The 21,714-nt window shown below is 35.2% G+C and overlaps 1 protein-coding gene across 4 annotated transcripts in view; it reads right to left on the bottom strand.

Annotated features, from left to right (window-relative positions):
- Window positions 1-3,783: 3,783 nt before the first annotated feature.
- LOC117983475 (putative divalent cation/proton antiporter TMEM165) overlaps window positions 3,784-21,714 on the bottom strand; it is a 31,150-nt gene continuing 13,219 nt past the window's right edge. For all 4 annotated transcript variants that reach the window (XM_034970041.2, XM_069499482.1, XM_034970040.2 and 1 more), the window contains 3 exons: window positions 14,131-14,484; window positions 9,142-9,415; window positions 3,784-8,261 (listed from right to left, as the gene is read on the bottom strand). In XM_034970041.2, the coding sequence (XP_034825932.1) occupies window positions 8,191-8,261; window positions 9,142-9,415; window positions 14,131-14,484 (699 nt within the window). In that variant the 3' untranslated portion in view covers window positions 3,784-8,190. The remainder of the gene's footprint in view (window positions 8,262-9,141; window positions 9,416-14,130; window positions 14,485-21,714) is intronic.

Below are 21,714 nucleotides of genomic sequence, written 5' to 3'. Positions count from 1 at the left end.
GTGCTATCCTTTTCCGCAAGCAACATTATGAAAGGGATAGCAATAGATTCAGACGTGTCATTTTAGTTTAGAGATGTGTACAAGGGAATTATAGCCACATTTGTCCGTTCACTGTAACTTGATGCCCAACTTTATGTTGGCACCATTGCTGTTTGCTTTATTCCTTAGAGCATAGGGTTTATTATTGTGAGATTTACAATGGTGCCAACAAAGTTAGGCGTCAAGTTACAGTGAACGGACAATAGCTTCATCTCGGAGAGGGATATATTTAGGCTACTTATCCCGGAAATTCAGAGTTCCAACGGGATTATTAAAAAACCTAAATCCACATGTAAGAAGTGGCGGGCGTCAGCATATAAGTATACCTAAGCTAAAAAAATAATAAAGTCTTCTATAAAAATAATACAGGTTAGGTAAAGTAACCAAATCTAACGGTAAATAAAATACGGAATATAGCATAGGTATTTTTTATTAATCTTCTTTACATAAAAATAATACTTTTTACAAACAACCATTCAGCCAAACATTATATTATTCGTATATTGCGATCCTTTTAAGTTTTACATTCATCTTTGTACTTACATTTATATACGAAAATGAAAGTATGGTTCCTAATTATTTACATACAATATTATACAGTAAAATAGACATACCTAGTACACACACATAATAATATTTTATCACAATCTCATCATTTAGTAGGTATAATGTTATAAATCTAAAGGCCCTAGTGTAACTTTTGGAGTTACGGAGCCGTATCGTGAACATGTACAGTACGCGGTAGAAAATGTACATCGGCCTTTAGAATGACATTTCGGCTTTGTAGAGCGTTGTCTCTGTCACTCATACCTATATGACGTCTCGTAGGTCTCGACAACAGAGATAATGCTCTACAAATCCGCTTTCTCCTAAAGGTCGATGTACATTACTTTCTGCCGCGTACCTACTGTACTTAATTTAGTTATGACGGCCGAAATAGCAAACGACCTTGACGCTTGACTCAAGCATCAAGCAGACATTGTAGACGGACAAAATGCTTGACTCTTCTTGCACTCGGCTGGCGCCTCGTAACTTAAGTCTGAGCAAAGTCAAAGCACGCTAAGAATACCCTAAGTTAGTGAAAGCTATATCTTAGACTTTTTATTAAAATGAACCCTATTTATATTGTCTTCAACAAGGTCATGCTAAAAAGTAAAACCCAATATTTATATGGTTCATAAATATAATAATTATTTATGGTTCATCCATACTAATATTATCCATACTTATAATATTATAAATGCGAATGTGTGTCTGTCTGTCTGTCTGCTAGCTATTCACGACCCATCCGTTCAACCGATTTTGACAAAATTTGGTACATAATATTATATAGCTTGAATCCGGGGGAAGGCTACTTTAAAATCAAAAAGTTCCCACTGGATTTTTAAAACCTAATTCCACGCGAACGATGTCGGGGGCATCACCTAGTATAATAATAATATGGTTCATTATAAAAAAGCATCACAGACAAAAGCGATCAATAAAATTATTTTATAATAATTAATATCATAAAATAACGTAGTCATGTACAATAAATTGTTATAATATGGGTACCTACTGGTTCACTATTAAACTATGCGTTTTAAATAATAAGAGCATCGGCAATGTCAGTACACGGCAGAACGTAACGTACATCGGACCTTTAGAAAGAGGTAGCGGTTTTGTAGAGCATTGTCTCTATCGTTGAGACCGACAAAACGTCACATAGGCATGAGTGACAGGGACAACGCTCTATAAAGCCGAAACGTCATTCTAAAGGCTGATGTACATTACTTTCGGCCGCGCACTGTACTTGTTTTGCGTGCACTATAATTCACTAACACTGTGTCGCTACCTAACTTATGTTTATTATTCGTATTTTATTGTATTACAATAACCATAAGAATAACTACTACTAATAACCATAAAAATAAATAAAAAATTCCACATAGCGGAATTTGCATGCATAGCCACGCTATGTCGGTCCTCGGGATTCTATTTTTTTTCAAAATATTAATATAGATTGTCAAAAAATTTCATTCTTTCCAGGTACATTGAACCACTCTTGGAGCGATACGAGTAAAATTTGTCTTTTTTACCGAAACACACGGCCGCTTTACAAGCTAATGAGCAAATGCTTCGCCAAGCAGTGTTAGATGCTAGTGACGACTACATTGCCGTCTACCTTACATAAAACAAGGATCCGAGACATGGTCGCTAACTATGGGATTCGTAAGAAAGCTCAGAGTCACTCAGCGGGCGATGGAGAGAGCTATGCTTGGAGTTTCTCTACGTGATCAAATCAGAATTGAGGAGATCCGTAGAACTTCCTTAGTAGAACGTCTTATTAAGGAAGGTGGAATAAGCTTTTTACTGCGCTCTCGGTTATCAAGGCAGTATAGAACGTGTGCGGTGCGCGCGCTTTCTATATCGAGTTCGAGTCATAAAAACATTCATATGTACGCGACAGGTCGAGATGGGGATCCCCGCACAACCGCCGCCTCATACCCCGATTGCCATCTCGACCTGTCGCGTACTGTTCTTAATAGTTATTGTATTAATGTGTTCACTGTTCTGTGATCATTGCAATATAGGTATTTTACTTGGTATAACCGATTTTAAAGTCGACCATATCTATGTATCCATATTTATTTTTGTTAACTAAGTATATCGATCTCATATACAGATTTCACAGCTTTAAATTAGTCTTTAAACATTTTTAGTTGTAAGTGTTTTAAACTGCTACCAAATATTTAGTTTCTATTGTAATAATTTTAATAGGTATACCTAATATTAAAATTGGATCGAAAGGTAAATCGTAATTAATCTACATAACAGGTTCGCGTTACTGTTTAAAAAAATGCTTGTTTATTTTAATTAGGAGTACCCAATATTTTGATATTGAATGTTTTATTTTTGTTAAAACTATTTTATTTTGTTTTTGTTATTTTGTGACTATTTTTATTAGTTACAAATAGTATTACTAATAAATTGTTATTACGTCAATACTTAAACCTTTGTGTGTATTAAAATCTTGTTAAAAATCGTTGTTTTACTTAATCGTGTTTAGTATGTATCCATACAAATGCGAAAATATATATTATGTCATAGCCGTGTCTATTTAAGCAATCTGTTTAACCGATTTTAACAATTTGGTATATCTTGTTTGCATCCTGAGGACAGGCATAGTATCCCGGAAAAAACAGAGTTCCTACGGGATTTTAAAATTTTAATCCAAGACTTCGTGTCTGGGAAAGCATTTATTGGTACAATATGGGTACAATAAACTAAACTAAATTAACAGGTCTAAATCTAGTGCTATCCTTTTCCGCAAGCAACATTATGAAAGGGATAGCAATAGATTCAGACGTGTCATTTTAGTTTAGAGATGTGTACAAGGGAATTATAGCCACATTGTCCGTTCACTGTAACTTGATGCCCAATTTTATGTTGGCACCATTGCTGTTTGCTTTATTCCTTAGAACATAGGGTTTATTATTGTGAGATTTACAATGGTGCCAACAAAGTTAGGCGTCAAGTTACAGTGAACGGACAATAGCTTCATCTCGGAGAGGGATATATTTAGGCTACTTATCCCGGAAATTCAGAGTTCCAACGGGATTATTAAAAAACCTAAATCCACATGTAAGAAGTGGCGGGCGTCAGCATATAAGTATACCTAAGCTAAAAAAATAATAAAGTCTTCTATAAAAATAATACAGGTTAGGTAAAGTAACCAAATCTAACGGTAAATAAAATACGGAATATAGCATAGGTATTTTTTATTAATCTTCTTTACATAAAAATAATACTTTTTACAAACAACCATTCAGCCAAACATTATATTATTCGTATATTGCGATCCTTTTAAGTTTTACATTCATCTTTGTACTTACATTTATATACGAAAATGAAAGTATGGTTCCTAATTATTTACATACAATATTATACAGTAAAATAGACATACCTAGTACACACACATAATAATATTTTATCACAATCTCATCATTTAGTAGGTATAATGTTATAAATCTAAAGGCCCTAGTGTAACTTTTGGAGTTACGGAGCCGTATCGTGAACATGTACAGTACGCGGTAGAAAATGTACATCGGCCTTTAGAATGACATTTCGGCTTTGTAGAGCGTTGTCTCTGTCACTCATACCTATATGACGTCTCGTAGGTCTCGACAACAGAGATAATGCTCTACAAATCCGCTTTCTCCTAAAGGTCGATGTACATTACTTTCTGCCGCGTACTGTACTTAATTTAGTTATGACGGCCGAAATAGCAAACGACCTTGACGCTTGACTCAAGCATCAAGCAGACATTGTAGACGGACAAAATGCTTGACTCTTCTTGCACTCGGCTGGCGCCTCGTAACTTAAGTCTGAGCAAAGTCAAAGCACGCTAAGAATACCCTAAGTTAGTGAAAGCTATATCTTAGACTTTTTATTAAAATGAACCCTATTTATATTGTCTTCAACAAGGTCATGCTAAAAAGTAAAACCCAATATTTATATGGTTCATAAATATAATAATTATTTATGGTTCATCCATACTAATATTATCCATACTTATAATATTATAAATGCGAATGTGTGTCTGTCTGTCTGTCTGCTAGCTATTCACGACCCATCCGTTCAACCGATTTTGACAAAATTTGGTACATAATATTATATAGCTTGAATCCGGGGGAAGGCTACTTTAAAATCAAAAAGTTCCCACTGGATTTTTAAAACCTAATTCCACGCGAACGATCTCGGGGGCATCACCTAGTATAATAATAATATGGTTCATTATAAAAAAGCATCACAGACAAAAGCGATCAATAAAATTATTTTATAATAATTAATATCATAAAATAACGTAGTCATGTACAATAAATTGTTATAATATGGGTACCTACTGGTTCACTATTAAACTATGCGTTTTAAATAATAAGAGCATCGGCAATGTCAGTACACGGCAGAACGTAACGTACATCGGACCTTTAGAAAGAGGTAGCGGTTTTGTAGAGCATTGTCTCTATCGTTGAGACCGACAAAACGTCACATAGGCATGAGTGACAGGGACAACGCTCTATAAAGCCGAAACGTCATTCTAAAGGCTGATGTACATTACTTTCGGCCGCGCACTGTACTTGTTTTGCGTGCACTATAATTCACTAACACTGTGTCGCTACCTAACTTATGTTTATTATTCGTATTTTATTGTATTACAATAACCATAAGAATAATATAGTAAGGCCCAACTTTTCAAGCGTTAAATAAATTTTATCTAAAGAATAAATTTGACGTTTTGACAGATTTAATTTAACTGTCAATACCTCAAATTTATTCCCTAGATAAAAGTTATTTGACTATTGAAAAAACGACCCAAAGTATTCTCTTTTATACTTAGAATTGAAAACTTTTTAACGAACACAGTAAAAAATAATAAAATAAAAGCAAAATAATAAGTGCGCCTGCGGGTGAAGCGACACTTGTTAGTGAACATCATCGATTGTGTAAGAAAAATTTATTCATTGTAATCGTAACCTACAGCAAATTCTGCCCCTTGATTGGTTAAATTAGCTGTTCAAATTTTTTCACAGCAAAATTTGCTATCGGTTACGATAAATAGGTACGTTTTCTTTAAACAATCGGAGGGCAGCCTACCACGCATCTACATACAGTCTGCCGCGTACTACACAAATCCTTTCTAACGTTTACGTGTAACGTGGGCGATGATCTAACTGCTAACATACTTTGTTTTATTCGAATTATCACTATGCTAAAACAGCCGGTCGGCGCTAATTTTAAAACATAATTTCGATATATAATTAATATACATTTTAATATACTATATAATGCTTGATAATAACTAATTATAATGTTCAATAGTTTATAAATATGTACATTGTACATACGTAAAAGTATGGTTTACAAAATGGATTTCTCGACCTTTTTAAAATCTCCCGAGATCGCCAAGCTCTGTAGTGAGCCGGCGATGGGTTGATCATGATGATGATGATAGTAGGAAAGGGCCAAATGAAAGTCGCCATTATTTTGCCACACTAAGAGTTGATGCTCAAAATGACCAATAAATTCTGAAACTAAATTTTTTGTAGATACATATTTGTATAAATTTGAATATTTTTATTGCGAGAATATAATAAAATAATTCAATTAATAATAATTACTTAATTAATAAAACGAATCTAAACAATTGTACCTACATAAAAATTACTTGCATAATATAAATTCGTAAACATTCAGGAGGCTTTTGTAAGCGAATAAGCAATTGACGTGTTATGAATTCATAACATCGAAAATATATCAACATTAGAGTAATAAAATTAAAATTACTTACTTTTTTATACAATTTCAACGTAATATACCGGTCTATTTTACATCAACTAAGTTCTCCGATGAGTATCTACTAAAAAAATATACTATCATATCCATACTAATATTATAAATGCAAAAGTGTATCTGTCTGTCTATCTGTCTGTCTGCTAGCTTTTCACGGCTCAACAGTTTAACCGATTTTGATTTTGATGAAATTTGGTAGTGTTAGCTTACATCCCGGGGACGTACATAGGCTACTTTTATCCGGGAAAATCAAAGAGTTCCCACGGGATTTTTAAAAACCTACATCCACGCAGACGAAGTCGCGGACATCATCTAGTTATAAATAGATCTTTAAGTCAAACAAAAAATAATAAAAGTTTTTAGACAAAATTAATAATATTTTTTATAATTTTTTAGTGTTTTACCTACACTTCAAGGAAATTACTAACTAATTTTAAATACATATCAAAAATTGCGTAACCGGCAGGAATCGAACCTGCATCTTCTGGGTTCGAGTCCTGCCGGTTACGCAATTTTTGATATGTATTTAAAATTATTTAGTAAAATTAATAATAATCAATCCTATCCGTGTCCGTCGATAAGTTATATAGCAACATTATTATTTGTCAAAAATTGTAGGGTATTTTTGACAGAATAACATATCGACATACAGATATGTATATTGATTATTATTATATCGCCCGTTAGAGAATGCCTTACTGTGGCTACTAATTCTGTAAACAATCACTAAACTAAAATGACAGCTCTTAATATATTGCTATTCCTTTCATAACGCTCCCTACGGAAAAGGATAGCAATAGGCCTGTCAATTTAATTTAAAGATTTTGTACTACAAAATAAGCTACACTCTCTATTTTTATTTAAATGCAAAGAGCTAAAATTTTGGTAAAATGTTTAAAATAATAAACTTATGCTAAAGCGCACTGGTCATGCTAAGGGAGCGAAAGTTTGTTTGTCAATTAATATCTCCCGAAGATTTTCCAGTGTTTATATACAGGCGGTCATAAAATATGACATTCGATGTCCCTTCATGGACCTCCTGTTATAATTCTTAAGATAAACTTAGGCCGCGATTACACTTGTTAGGCAATTTACAAAAAATCACACACTAATGAAAAATCTAAATCTATCTAATTTTTACATACATAAAACGAAAAGGTGACTGACTGACTGACTGACTGATCTATCAACGCACAGCTCTACTACTACTGGACGGATCGGGCTGAAATTCGGCATGCAGATAGCTATTATGACGTAGACATCCGCTAAGAAAGGATTTTTGAAAATCCAACCCCAAATTGCGAAAAACCAAATTAAATTTTAATTTCGCGGGCAGACAGGGTCTTCCACTTTAACGGAATTTTTTTTTTACTATAAGGAAAACATCGTAGTTTGTGTATATCAGACACCATTATTGAAAATCCATGAAATTATTATTTCAAAATTATTTTTGTAGCACTAACATTTAAACTTGCCGGGATAAAGGTATTTGTCTCATTTTTTTTTAAGGAAGCGTACATGTACGTGGCACAATTTGAAACATCTCCTTTGTCGTAAGATAATCACGTAAGCTACTAACCGCCGTACTCAGAGTCACTAATCGTTACTTAAGATTGAGTTAAAATAGACAGATTTAAGTGAGAGATATAGCTCTGTCTCGTTTAACCTTAATGTAATCTTAAGTAACGATTAAGCGACTCTTGAGTACGGCGGTTACAGGTGTAATCGCGGCCTTAATCAACAACATTTACAGGTTACATACAATATTGTCGCTTACAGTAAAATCGTCTAAATCAACTATACTATCTATTTACCTATCTATTCGCCTGGACCGATCACTAACGCACTCACAGCAAAGAACAGGAACACTAATCCACCGATTATCGTAACTGGAAAGATAAAAGATAATATTTATAACTTTGTCTTTCGACGTATAGCGTATTACTTGACCGATACGAGCGAGGCCGTTGTACCAACAACATTAAAAAAATGTCGGTATTAAAAATAAAACCGGCCAAGTGCGAGTCAGGGTTCCGTACTACAATCGTATTTCTTCGACATTTTGCACGATAATTCAAAAACTATGATGCATAAAAATAAATAAAAATCTGTTTTAGAATGTACAGGTGAAGACCTTTCATATGATACCCCACTTGATATAGTCACTCACTTCGAAAGTTAAAAAATACTAATTATTAGTTCATGACAACAATTTAATTTTTTTTTGTGTGATCTAACCCTAAATTCACGGTTTTCAGATTTTTCCCCAAATGTCAGCTATAAGATCTACCTACCTGCCAAATTTCATGATTCTAGGTCAACGGGAAGTACCCTGTAGGTTTTTTGACAGACAGACAGACTACAAAGTGATCCTATAAGGGTTCCGTTTTTCCTTTTGAGGTACGGAACCCTAAAAATCCTAGAAATTCGGAGCAAAATAATAGTTCTCAATCTCATAACCTCACTTTAATAATTCCATCACAACTATAAAATTCAATGTCAGTATTTCCTGTCACAAATAATTAATTAATTATACTTGAAAGAGTCTTCTAGGCTTCTTAAGAGGCATCTTCTAGGTAAGCGCGCATCAACCTAGACCTTATCATTGGTTTTTACTAAGCAAGATTGTCGTCAAGCGCAATCCCATCTATATATATAATAGGAAAAGGGGGTAAAATACGGGTTTGAAATTTGTGTAGTCCACGCGGACGAAGTCGCGGGCATAAGCTAGTCTTGCAATAAAAACAATAAGTTAAATTAATGACTCACCAGTTCTTACGGATATCTTCTGCGCGACCATCCTCCCTCCTATAACAGCGAGCCCCGTACAAAGGGCATGACCTAATGATCCCCCCACAACCACCCCTACGGCGTTTTCTCTCGTCGCCAGCACCACAGTAGCGAGCTGGGACCTGTCTCCCCATTCCGCCAAAAACGTCAAAGACGCAGCTTGCAGCAGCACTTTTAACATCGCGTTTCGCTTTTTCCTTTTATTCTCGGCTTGGCCTTGTTCTAACATTTCTAAAGTCTCTTCTTTTTCTTCCTGGAAACATGAGAATAACATGTTTAGAACCGCTGCTGTGTGTATTGTCGTAAGTTTTCAGTGTATGGGAAAATAATTTAAATTAATTTTCTGGGCTGATTGGACAAATTGACGAAAGTTTTGCAAGAGTTTATTAAGCGTACCTACTTGAAAAATAGTAAAAATTATAAAACTTTGTTAATTTATATTTGAATACCAAAACAGTGTTTAATTCGCTAAGATAACAAGGTAACAAAAAGTTGTTTTTGGCGTAAGTACCTACTATGTTTTGCGATGTAAATTTTTTAACAATGCTGCATAATCACTAACTCGAGTAATTAACTTTGCATTTTTTTTATTACACTGTATATACGACGTCAATTTTCTAATCGGCCCATGAAGAACTTGACTACCTATTATTATTATTGGTAAGTATATGTAACTAACTACAAAATATGTATGAGTATCTATCTAACATGCATACTATGTTTATCTATTTTAATGTCTTTCAAGTCTTGTTAATAACTTAATATGATATAGGTAATAGACATGAGTATAGTTATAGTTGCTGACGGGATGGGTATTCCGTAATATTTGTACTTTGTAGGCTAATGCACGTAAATTATCACATCATAAAAATCGTTGTTTAGCGAGCAACCGCAAAGTATCTTTGTTTATTCAGATCGATATACCTGACAACTGTATTATGTACCATACTATACACAGGTACGACAACGGACTTAAAATACCTAGATCCTACCTACGATGACATCGGGCGTCAGCCAATCCAACACGTTCAATGTTAGATGAAAATAAAAGAAGACAGAAAGAAAGTTTTTGGATCTGCGTCGTTTTCCGTGACCTTTTGTGGAGTATTTATAATATCAGTTCGGCGTCTATTGATATCTGAAAATGTAAAACCGCTCATGTCAAATCTGAGAACGCGTTGTATACGCTTAGGTGGTACTTAACTGAATTCGTCATACGTCCATGAATAACAGACATCAGCATCTATTTTCAAAGGCAACGCGAATAGCCTAATATAAATTTGGCAGTGCGAAAATAGCCGATCTACGTCAGTTATTTTTTTGCGGATACCTTGAAACAACGTACTTCGTACATTACTTCAGTAGCCGGCCTTCCTTTGCAAGTGGAAAATAGATAAGGCAGATTGACTGTGAACGGATGGACGCGAGACGGTCGTTGGCAATTTTTAGAAAATAAATGTTTTTATTCGTATAAACTGTTGTTACGTGTAAGCTTTTACGCGTTTGAAATTTGAATCGGCTGAGCATAACCACTCTGCCTGGTACCGAGTAGCGTCTAACTTAAAACTGTATATTAACAGACGCTACAAATTTTTATTAATTACTATGGATTGACCGTATCGGATAGTCAGTATGTTGCTTATAGGTTTATCAATGCCGGTGGGCTAAGAGTCAAATAGACCAGTCAAAATAGACATTCAAGGTTATACATTTAAGCATAGAAAAAATTTGAAAAAAAAAATGAAAATTTGTATTTAATGTAAACTTACCCCTATTTTTTGAGCTACATTGACTGGGCTAAAATACCTTACCAGTATCTTCTCAAATCCAAAATCCTTAGTTAGATGAATTACCTACATTGAGGGGTCATTTATACGCGACGATATTATTACGGTTAACACGATCAGTGACTAAAATTATGATGTGTATCGAAGAAATTAGCGTGATCATTAATATGGGGTACTATCCCACTATGGGGTTGAATACATAATGTATCCACATGCTAATCACATTAATTTTTTTACATTTAAAAATATTTAGGTGCTCAAAGTTTTTATATTGGTGTTTGAATTATTGAGGTTTGCTGCCACCTAACTCACATAATTAAATGTTCTTCTCTGCTCTAATTGAATCGAATAATTTAAAAAAAAACTGCAAAAATGTCGCGAGATATTTTTATCAATTCTGTAACTCAAGAGATTTTTGATTTGTGTACCTACTAGTTTAAAATATGCGCGAGAAAATACTGTATATTCTTACGAAATTGAATGCGATGTGGTTTGGTATAGGTACTTGATTCAATTCAATATTTTTGGCGGCTGTGAAGCACATAGGTTTTACATTACAATGCACCGTAAGATGCACATAGGTTTTACGATTTAACATTTTATTTACAAATTTAATAAACCACCTCCAGGCTTACGTGTATTACCCCTCCAATGACTTAGAAGGATCTATTTAAGTGGCTAATAGATAAATGTTTTGTTTTTATTATATAAATGAAATGTTGGCATATTAGGTTAAATTGACTTAAGTATATATAAGTGTATAAAATTAAATTTGACTTAGATTTTAATAAGAACATAAAATTTATTAATATTTAATCGTACGCATAAGCCTACAACACGCGCATGCGGATTTAGTATCACTTCTTAGAGCGTAATCCTTAAGTAGAAAGAGCATCAGTGAGAAATTATATAAAAACCGGTCAAGTGCGAGTCTGAGTCGCACACGAAGGGTTCCGTACCATCATGCAAGAAATATATACTTATAACACTTTTTAATTTAGTTTTTGTCAGGTACAACAAATACACGGTTTTCAAATTTTTCCCTTTACTTGTGCACTAAAACAGTACGCTAACTGCCAATTTTCATGATTCTAGATCAACGGGAAGTAGGTACTCGAGGTTTTGATTTCCTTGACCAGTCTTGACAGACACGACAGACAGACAAAGAAGTGGTCCCATTAGGGTTCCATTTTTCTCTGGAGATACGGAACCCTAACGATGATCAGTTAGCAGCATTTGATACGTTGCAGAACTTGGTAAATGAATAGGAATGTATCGTGTGAAAGGTGACAACAAAACCGCCAAATAACTTAATATGATACAAAACTAATCGTAAACTTTACTAATATCGATACATCAATATGGGAGATAAAAATGCAATGTTACAATACAATGATGCAATGGAGTGCAAACAATTAAATATAATACCACTTACAAAGTACCTACATTAACGACAAGTTTGACCAAAGATATTAAGACAAAATATATAAGTAAGGACTTTAATTCAGTAATTTTTATATTTAACAATAAAATATTGAATTTCAATTTTTGGTCTTACCTTAATATTACGTCAAATATTTAATGATTCAAATGCTGAATTCCTTTGCAATATTCAAAATTATAAGCTGATATTCAAAGGCAGAAGTGATGTGATCTGTGCAACAAAACCTAAAAAAAGCTAAGCTAAAAGAAAAAAAACTAATGTGTCATTCGTACTGCCAGGCATAATGACGTAAGATCACCCTCAACGATTCAGATTGTGTCGAGGGTCCCGCTTGGGGCTCCTCTGGTGTCCTAGGGGCTTCTACGTCTGGAGATTGGGAAGGCCCAGGACTTTGAGACTTTTCTGACCGCTCTGACGTTGTTCCGTCTTCGGGCGATCTCGATCGCTCTTTTGGTGAGCCCTGTATGATGTCACACGGCTTCAATCCAATTAAAACCCCCAAAATATCCTTTATGATATTTAAAAATATTAAATTTTTTTTTATAAAAAACTAGCTTATGCTCGCGGCTTTGGTAGCGTGGACTAAATAAATTTCAAACTCCCATTTGACCCACTTAGGGGTGGAATTTCGAAAAATCCTTTCTTAGTGGATTCCTACTCTTTACAAAGAACACTGCATCCTCTAAATTTCATGTCTCAAGGACCAGCTGTTTAGGCTGTGCGTTGATATATAAGTCAGTCAGTCAGGACTTTGAATTTTATATATACAGATTAAATGACTGTTTCTCAGTGGGAATTATAACTACTAAATTCATGAAATACATTAGATAAACAAACAACCTAAGGAAACGCTTGTTACACGTTAACGGCGTTGATAAAATAATATAGCTAAAAAAGGAATTCAACATTTGGAAAGTAATTATTATTAAAATTCTTATCGCTCTACCAGATATTTTAATTTCACTTTACTCGTGTCAGACAAAACTATTTCAAACCAAACTCTATCTAAGGACAGGGTACAATCGTTTCGATGGTTGACGATTAGATAGTAAAATAAGTGCTTTTCATTCTGGGTTTCAGATCGCTATCAATATCAGAAGCACGTACAAGTTATCAGATGAAATAAGATATGGGGATTGAATGATTGCGAATCGATTTCTATTTTAAATGAGCAAATATTCTAAGGGGGGGGGGGGGGGGGGGGGGGGGGGGGGGTAAGGCGGGATCTTAGCACCCCAAATGTCAACCTCACCTGCACGTGGTGCCCCCTGTGAATCAGCGGACGAGGATATGACGACCGAAGAATGGCGGGATAACCATTCCATATGGCTTGGCTTTAAATAATACAGACTAGAGACGGGCAGCAGCGTCACTGGTGCGAAATAGCCTACAGCCCTGCGCTGACCAACCCGCCTGCCCAGCGTGGTCAGTATGGGCACTACTTCTAATGAGCAGCGCCAACAGACAAAGGCCCCCAGTTCCCGGCAGCCCTGCTATTACCGATTAAGGTGGTGGGGAGCGGTTGGATGAGGAAGGCGGACGACCTTGTTTGGTGGCGCGCTCTTGGAAAGGCCTATGTCCAGCAGTGGACGCAAACAGGCTGATGGATTGGATTGGATTAGAAATATTCTAAAGAACATTGTTGAATAGATAATTGATCTTAAATGCTTTTTAAAAGTTTTTAACCTACAAATGTATTACTAAATTATGTGGAACTATTAAACAAAATATCAATACCTGATCTTCTCTTCTTTTTAATTCGTGTTGCACTTCTTCCAGTTCCTCCTGTCCCTCGTTCGGGTCCATCTTCCATCCGTCTCTTAACATTTTCAAGCCGAATATCGCGAACAGTGCAGCACTGATGTAATGCGTATACACTCTCGGTATCACCGTTGCCACCCATCCGAAGGCCGCGGAAAGAACTGTCATGAAGACCAAGGCAGATATTGCTCCGGCAAAAACTATTATTCTGGGATGTTTCATCGCCATAATGGCTGCAATGAAAAATGTCTTATCGCCGAGCTCCGACACGACGACCACGGATATGGAAGCGATGAATCCTTGCAAAAAACTGCCCTGGACTGCTGCTCTCTGTAAACAGAATAAAATATACATGAAAATCAGGTGATGGTAATTTATTCAATAAAATTCGAACAGGTAGGTATTCCTGATTTTTGAATATACAGCTGAATCATTAGCCAATAGACTGTATAGTGTTTTTATGTATTGTTATTATATATCTACGGTCAAGAAATAATTTACCCAACCTCATTAGACTTTTATCATAAGAAATCATCAAATCATTTATTATCATTTGAAATCCAAATTGCTGAAAGAGAGATTCTAACTCTGAAGGTCTTGACATACAAAGAGGTCGTCTCACGTCTGTGCATGCAATATGCATGCATCGATTCTAACAGTTTAGAATAGATATATTCTACGTTCACAAGGCAAGCATACGACCTCAGCACGTGTTTTAATGTTATTGTTTCTTTCTAAACACTTTTATTCATGTCTAATACATGCACGGGGCTTGCGTATCTGAAAGTTGTGCCAATATAAATGTATAATGCTTGAGCATACGGACCTTGCTCGCAGTCAATAAACTCGCTGAGCAGTTCTCATGGTCGCGTCTTCCCAAATTTATCAACTCTAGGCAAGTTTGCCACGCTCCACTTAAGGCTACATAATCACCTATTTTATTTGGTGTGATTGCAGTCAAGCAATGCCTATTTAGTTTTAAAAAATCTTAAGTTTTCGCATCTTAATAAAATATAAAGCGGCGCGGATGAAGGACATCTTCTATCTATTTATAGTGTTTTTACAATTTTGTCTACCGGCGTAATCTCACATTTTATTTTGTTTGTCCAATGCAATCTCAATTTAACGTTTTTTCCATGACATCAAAGCAAACGCTTCATTTGTGTAAAGATTCAAGAGATACTTGATCCTTAGTAAGGCTGCGTTTATATCGATATCTATGCTAATAAATAAAATTGAAGTGTCTGTCTGTGATTTCAAAATAACTACCCCATATTAAGCTCATGGTTAATGAACATGGTTATTTGAACTGAATCACATATTTAAAAAAAAAATGTCTGTCTGTCTGTTTGTTTGACCGGGCTAATCTTCGGAACGGAACCTATTTTGACGCTCGCTCACTATTGGCTAGTGCAATGCATTGTTGCAACAAGAAACGCACAAATTCAGCCAATCACAACAATCGAGATTGTAATAATGATTGATGCAGGTTCTACAAAATTGACCTACAGATCACGGATTGGGACGAATATCGGAATAACTTTCAATAGTTCAAACTGTCGCGGTCGCCATAAATAGACGCTGAGATCGGAACACTACCTTTACCTACCTATTTACTCATACAGCATTATTTTGTGTTGCGAAGTTATTATCATGTTTTATTTATAAATTAATTATACGATTGCAATAAAAATATCGCAATAATTATATTTAACTAACCGTCTCGCTTAGTGACTAACCTATATCAATTTATTTTGCAGGATTCCACGTGCCTTGTCTGACACAGTAGGTATAGGTAGGTACTAATTTCACAAAGTAATTTCATTATCATTAATCATACAGCATCACCGGGTGACGATTACCTACAAGTCATTTGATGATAATGGTATGAGAGCGCGTATCTATCTAAACACATATGTATAAAAGGAAAAGCGGACTGCCTGAATTATCTATTAACGCACAGCTCAAACTACCGGATCGCGCTAAAATTTGGCGTGCAGGTAGCTATTATGACGTAGACATCCGCTAAGAAAGAATTTACGGAAATTCAACCCCTAAGAGGGTAAAATAGGGATTTGAAATTAGTGTAGTCCACGCGGACGAAGTCGCGGGAATAAGCTACTGAAATATTTAGTTTATTTATTTATTATGAATTTTTTTAATTTAAAAAAAAATGGGGAAAAAGGAGCCTTAGCGATAAGGGCGCCTTTGCATGCTACGGCTATTAGATTCAAATCCTTGTATGTTTTTTTTATGTTTACTTTGTGTTGTGTGCAATAAAGTATAAAATAATAATAATAACATTCCGTTGTTTATTTACCCCCTTGGGAGATGAATGTCATAGAACGCTGATACAACTGACTTTTATTTATAGATAGAATTTCCATATTTTTGACTTCCAAAAAAAATCCCTTCTTAGTTCTCATCTACGTTATTCAAGAAACTCCTGTGCAAAATTTCATGCTTCTAGCATAGAATAGTAAGTAGATATCTTCAGGTAGATACTTCTAGTTCTACCGCTTTAAACTGTGTCTGTTAGTTAGTTAGTAAGTATTAGAGTTTTATTAAGCAGATATTTGGTTGTGATTGCTTACATAGTAAAACAATTTTTGTGTTTAGAAGCAAGACGTCATAGCCCATAGGCCAGAACAAATGTATGAAATCCGCTGATATGCGCACAAGACGAATTGCCTTGGATTTGCCTTGCCATATCCTTGATTTAATTACTTTTAGTTTAAATGGTCCAGGAGCACCAGAAAAGCGGAAAATTAAACTAGCAGTAGGTACACGCAAAATAATAGTTACTAAAAGACCTTTTTAGGGCTACAAGGTCGTATCAAGGTGAATCAAACCTTGAAAGCTAATGTGGCTATTTGTTGATCCCTAAATATAAATTAAAGTCCCCGGCGCCGCCGCGGTGAGTTCGTGACTCATACGTGTTTGTTCGGACTAATCTCGGAAACTACTGTATGGATTTTCATATAGTTTTCACTAATAGAAAGAGGGTTATCTATAGGCTATATGTATGAACATTTTTTTTAATTTATTTTTTTATAGACTAGCGCTTGGCTGCAATCAGACCGGCTGCGCGATTGCGGGTGAATGACAGCTACAATGTCACGATTGCAATCATCTCTGATTGGCTAACATTCGCTCACTATTGGCTACAATGCATTATTGCAACAAGAATCGCACCAATTCAGCCTATCAGAACAATTGAGATTGTAATAATGATTGATGCAGGTTTTAGACAATCGCCCTACTACCGGTGGCAAGTGATGATGCAGCCTAAGATGGAGCGCACTTGCCTAGAAAATGCCTATTCACTCTTGACATGAAGGTACCCATATTATATTATTGGAGGGGAAAAATTGATGCTGGAAAGATATTTCGAAACAGAAGCTACCAGTATGATGATAATCCATACTGATTGATTATAAATGCGACAGTGCGTCTGCGACGATGTCGCGGGAATCATCTAGTTGTAAACTAAATCTGAAAAGTCGTCCCAGTGTCACTCGGGATGATTTAAGGATTCTAACGATACCCAATATTATATACCTACTAATTTCTTCAGGAATTTAAAGTTATGGTGGAATAAAGAAACTCACATACATACATGCACCCTGAAGACATTTCACTCATTCTTTGGGAACTTATCTAACTATATAAAAGCGAAATATCACTCACTCACTCACTGACTGACTAATCACGAAATCTCAGGAACTATAAAGCTATAAGTTTACTATAAGTTTTTATAGAAAGGTTTTAACTATTATTATTTTTACGTGAAATTTGAAACGTAGGTTCTTTCTAGGGGGTAGGTATCAGATAAGAAAGGATCTAACAAAATTCTCTCTCCCTAAGGGGGGGAAATGAGGGTTGAAAAGTTATATGAAAATCCTATGTTTTTGAAGTTAAAGATATGAAAATTGGCATTTAGGTATTCTGGGTTCCGTGCCTTAAGGTGAGACTGAGTGAGTAGGTAAGTGAGGCCTTTTGCAGCGGGAAAATTTCAGATCTCATGAAAAACCAGAAATTTTACGCGGACGAAGTCGCGGGCGGGCGGGGGAAGTAGTGTAAAATATAGTGTGTATCTCTATAGCGGCGTTTATCATTCCTATACGACCTATATAATATTCCTCCTATGTATAAAGTATAAAACAATACGAAATGAAATGAAGTTCAATTCTCAAACAACACCGTCAATAATCCTAAGCACTAATTTTGACAGTACCTACCAAGATAGTGCAAAATAATGTCTCGTTCATATTATCTGAAAAAATATACGAAACTAAATGAAGATCAATTCTTAAACAATACCGACATTTCTAAACACTATTTTGACAGTAGATACTATGAGATAGTGCAAAATAACGGATTAAGTTCGATTGTGCCATTGTTGGATCCATTGCGATCTTAGATAAAGTATACCACGTTAGTGACACGTAGTCACACTTAAAAGACAAAAACTATCGCTTCGACTTTATTGTTTAGGGTTCCGTACCTAAAAGGAAAAAAGGAACCCTTTTAGGATCACTTTGTTGTCTGTCTATCTGTCTGTCTGTCCATATGTCGCGTCTGTCAAGGAAACCGGGTACTTCCCGTTGACGTAGAATCATGAAATGTGGTTCCGAAAACCGTGAATTTGTGCTTAAATCATTAAAAAAATGTGTTGTGAACTAATAATTATTTTTTTAACTTTCAAAGTAAGATTACTATACCAAGTGGGGTATCATAAGAAAGTTTTAGATTTATCGTGTCAAATGTCGAAAAAATACGGCTGTAGTACGGAACCCTCGGTACGCGAGTCTTACTCGCACTTAGCCGGTTTTTATACAGTAAAATCAAAGAAAATAATGCTAACATTGCATTCTAAAACTTAAATTATTCAGGTAATGCAGAAAAGTACATATAAATCGCCTAAATTACGAATACACCCCCATTTTTGCTTGAGGGGATATTTTCATGAGCGCTTTTTGACGTCCGCAAGCTCATTTTTTATTTATGGTTGCGATATCTATATACAGTTTAACAAAAGAATTGAGATTTTCTTTACCACAACATTTTTTTTACTTCAAATAAAAACTGCGTGTAATTTTTTTATTTTTGCCGAACACTCTAGGTTTTAAATTTTTTACAGGTTTCAGAAGAATTTGAGTAAACATTCATTTGGAAATAATAAATTCCCCAATTAAAGTGTCAACTGAATACACAACTTTAATCTGCGGCCTTGTCTTTTAATAAACAATACAAGAAACCTTCATGTTGGACCTAGAATATTTTCCTGTCTGTTTTACTATAATAATAACTCAGCGTTGATACTAGGCATTATCGTAGTTATCACAGCGAGGCACGGAGGAACCAAAAAGGCCAAATTCGGACCTCCAAAGTCGGTCACCCATTCAGTTACAGACTTAGGTCAACGTTGCATAACAATCGCAATCGATTGATATTTGATATGCATTGTTATAAATACATCCCTCAACACCACACGTTACACAATACGCTAGGTGTTGCCAGCTTTTGAATAATAATAACTGCCTAATCGTTTCTCAGTAGGTATCCATCTATGCGTAAAATCTCTAGGTCAAGGTTTCGTCGATCGAAACAATAAACAATAATTATTATTGTGCTCGGTGTGGCATTACTGAAAGCCACAAAGCAAAATAAGAAGAAGAATAATTATTATTATCAGGGTACAAATTTTGGTATTTCTCAGGGTGTCTTCAACTGTTTATGTTTGTTGTATGTATACCTATAGTATAGGTTTCGATAACTTTCGACTTTATTTATTTCTAATACTAAGTAATGTCACAGATGATTATAAAATTACCACCTCTTTCTGCGACTTCGTTCGCGAAGGTAATTACAGGTAAGGTGCCTACATCACTTGGGGATAATGTACTCTATCTATCGCTGATAGAATTTTCAGAATCGGATCAGTAGTTCTGGAGAATAAATACCCCCTACATCCAAATTCCAAACTTACTAAAAACGGCATAATTTAGGGACGAATTATAAAAATGTATATTAATCCTTATTGAATTAAGGTTTATTACAAAGAATATGTAACTTGAAATGTTATGTTGGTATGATCTTTAATTAAAGCCCAAAACTATTTCATAAAACAGGCCTATAGCAATAAATTCTGAAGGGCATTTAAACTGTTTCCCCGGTAACCATATTATTAAACAAACTTTGGAGGTCAATCTCTTGTATCCAAAAACCTTGGATGAATGATTACCAAAAACATACTCGTATTAAATCAGAGATCAACCCTTCCGTCATTTATTCATTACTGCTATGATGGCTGGAAATCTAAATATATAAAAGTAAAAGGACTGACTGTCTGACTGACTGATCTATGACGGCATTCCGAATCAGTGGTAAAAAGCAATGAATAAAAATATATTCTATTCTATTCTATCAACGCACAGCTCAAACTACTGGACGGATCTGGCTGAAATTTGGCATGCAGATAGCTATTATGACGTCATCCGCTAAGAAAAGATTTTTGAAAAATCAATCCCTAAAGGGGTAAAATATAGGTTCGAAATTTATGTAGTCCACGCGGACAAAATCGCGGGCATAAGCTAGTTAGTTCATATAGATTTAGGTGGGATAAATCACGTGGGAACCCTTTGATTTTTCAGGATGAAAAGTAGCCTATGTCTGTTACCGGGATGCAAGCTATTTCTGTACCAAATTCAAAATCAGTTATACGGTTATACGGATGGGCCGTAAAAAGGTAACAGGATACACGGTAGCATTTTATTATATTTTTATGGATATTACGGCTAATTATTATTATAAAGTGCCGGTATGTATACAAACACCAATTTAACGCTCTTATCAATGTAAAAGAAAAAAAAACATTAATTCAATCCAGAAACACATGGTATTTTTTACTTTTATTTAACCTACCATACTAAATGTATCCCATAAAAGTACAATCACTCTTAAGAGCCCTAACCTTCTTCCCCAATTGCCTCACCCCTAAAACTCCGCCCTACATGCGACATTGTAACCGCAAAAAATTGCTGAAATTCGTTCCTCAACACGCATTAGGTAGTAGTAGTACACGCTATAAAAACTTTGGCTGTCTTTTTAATAATTTACTTTTTAATTTCTTAAAAGGTAGTTTTTTCAAAGACAGTCTAAAAAGTTCCCAGGTTTTTTTGACTACTGAATCCGAATGCCGTTCCTACCGAGAAGAATGGTATCCTGCTATTGTATACTTTTTACTTGCCAATTGTGGAGCCTGACAAATAAATTGACGCAATGGTGATACATAATTAATAATTACTAATGCTATGAAGGTCCCAAACGCGCCCTGGTCTGTGAAGAAGCCCACAACTAACTCAGACATTGCTGCTATATGCTCGGATATTGGGTAAAACAAAGTTACCCGGCAAGTTTTTTTGAGAAAACCTTCAAATGGACATTGGTTTTTACGGTCAAGCGTCTGCTAATGGGTTATTATAAGTGAAGACAATGGCAAGTACTGCCAAAGGAATATTATCAAATAACGGTTTATTATATACAGAAACAATGGGA

The sequence above is a fragment of the Maniola hyperantus genome, chromosome 7 (genome assembly GCF_902806685.2).
Source record: "Maniola hyperantus chromosome 7, iAphHyp1.2, whole genome shotgun sequence".
Lineage (NCBI taxonomy): Eukaryota > Metazoa > Arthropoda > Insecta > Lepidoptera > Nymphalidae > Maniola > Maniola hyperantus.
The sequence above is the reverse complement of the archived record's forward strand: the minus strand, read 5'-3'. Positions and strand labels throughout refer to the sequence as shown.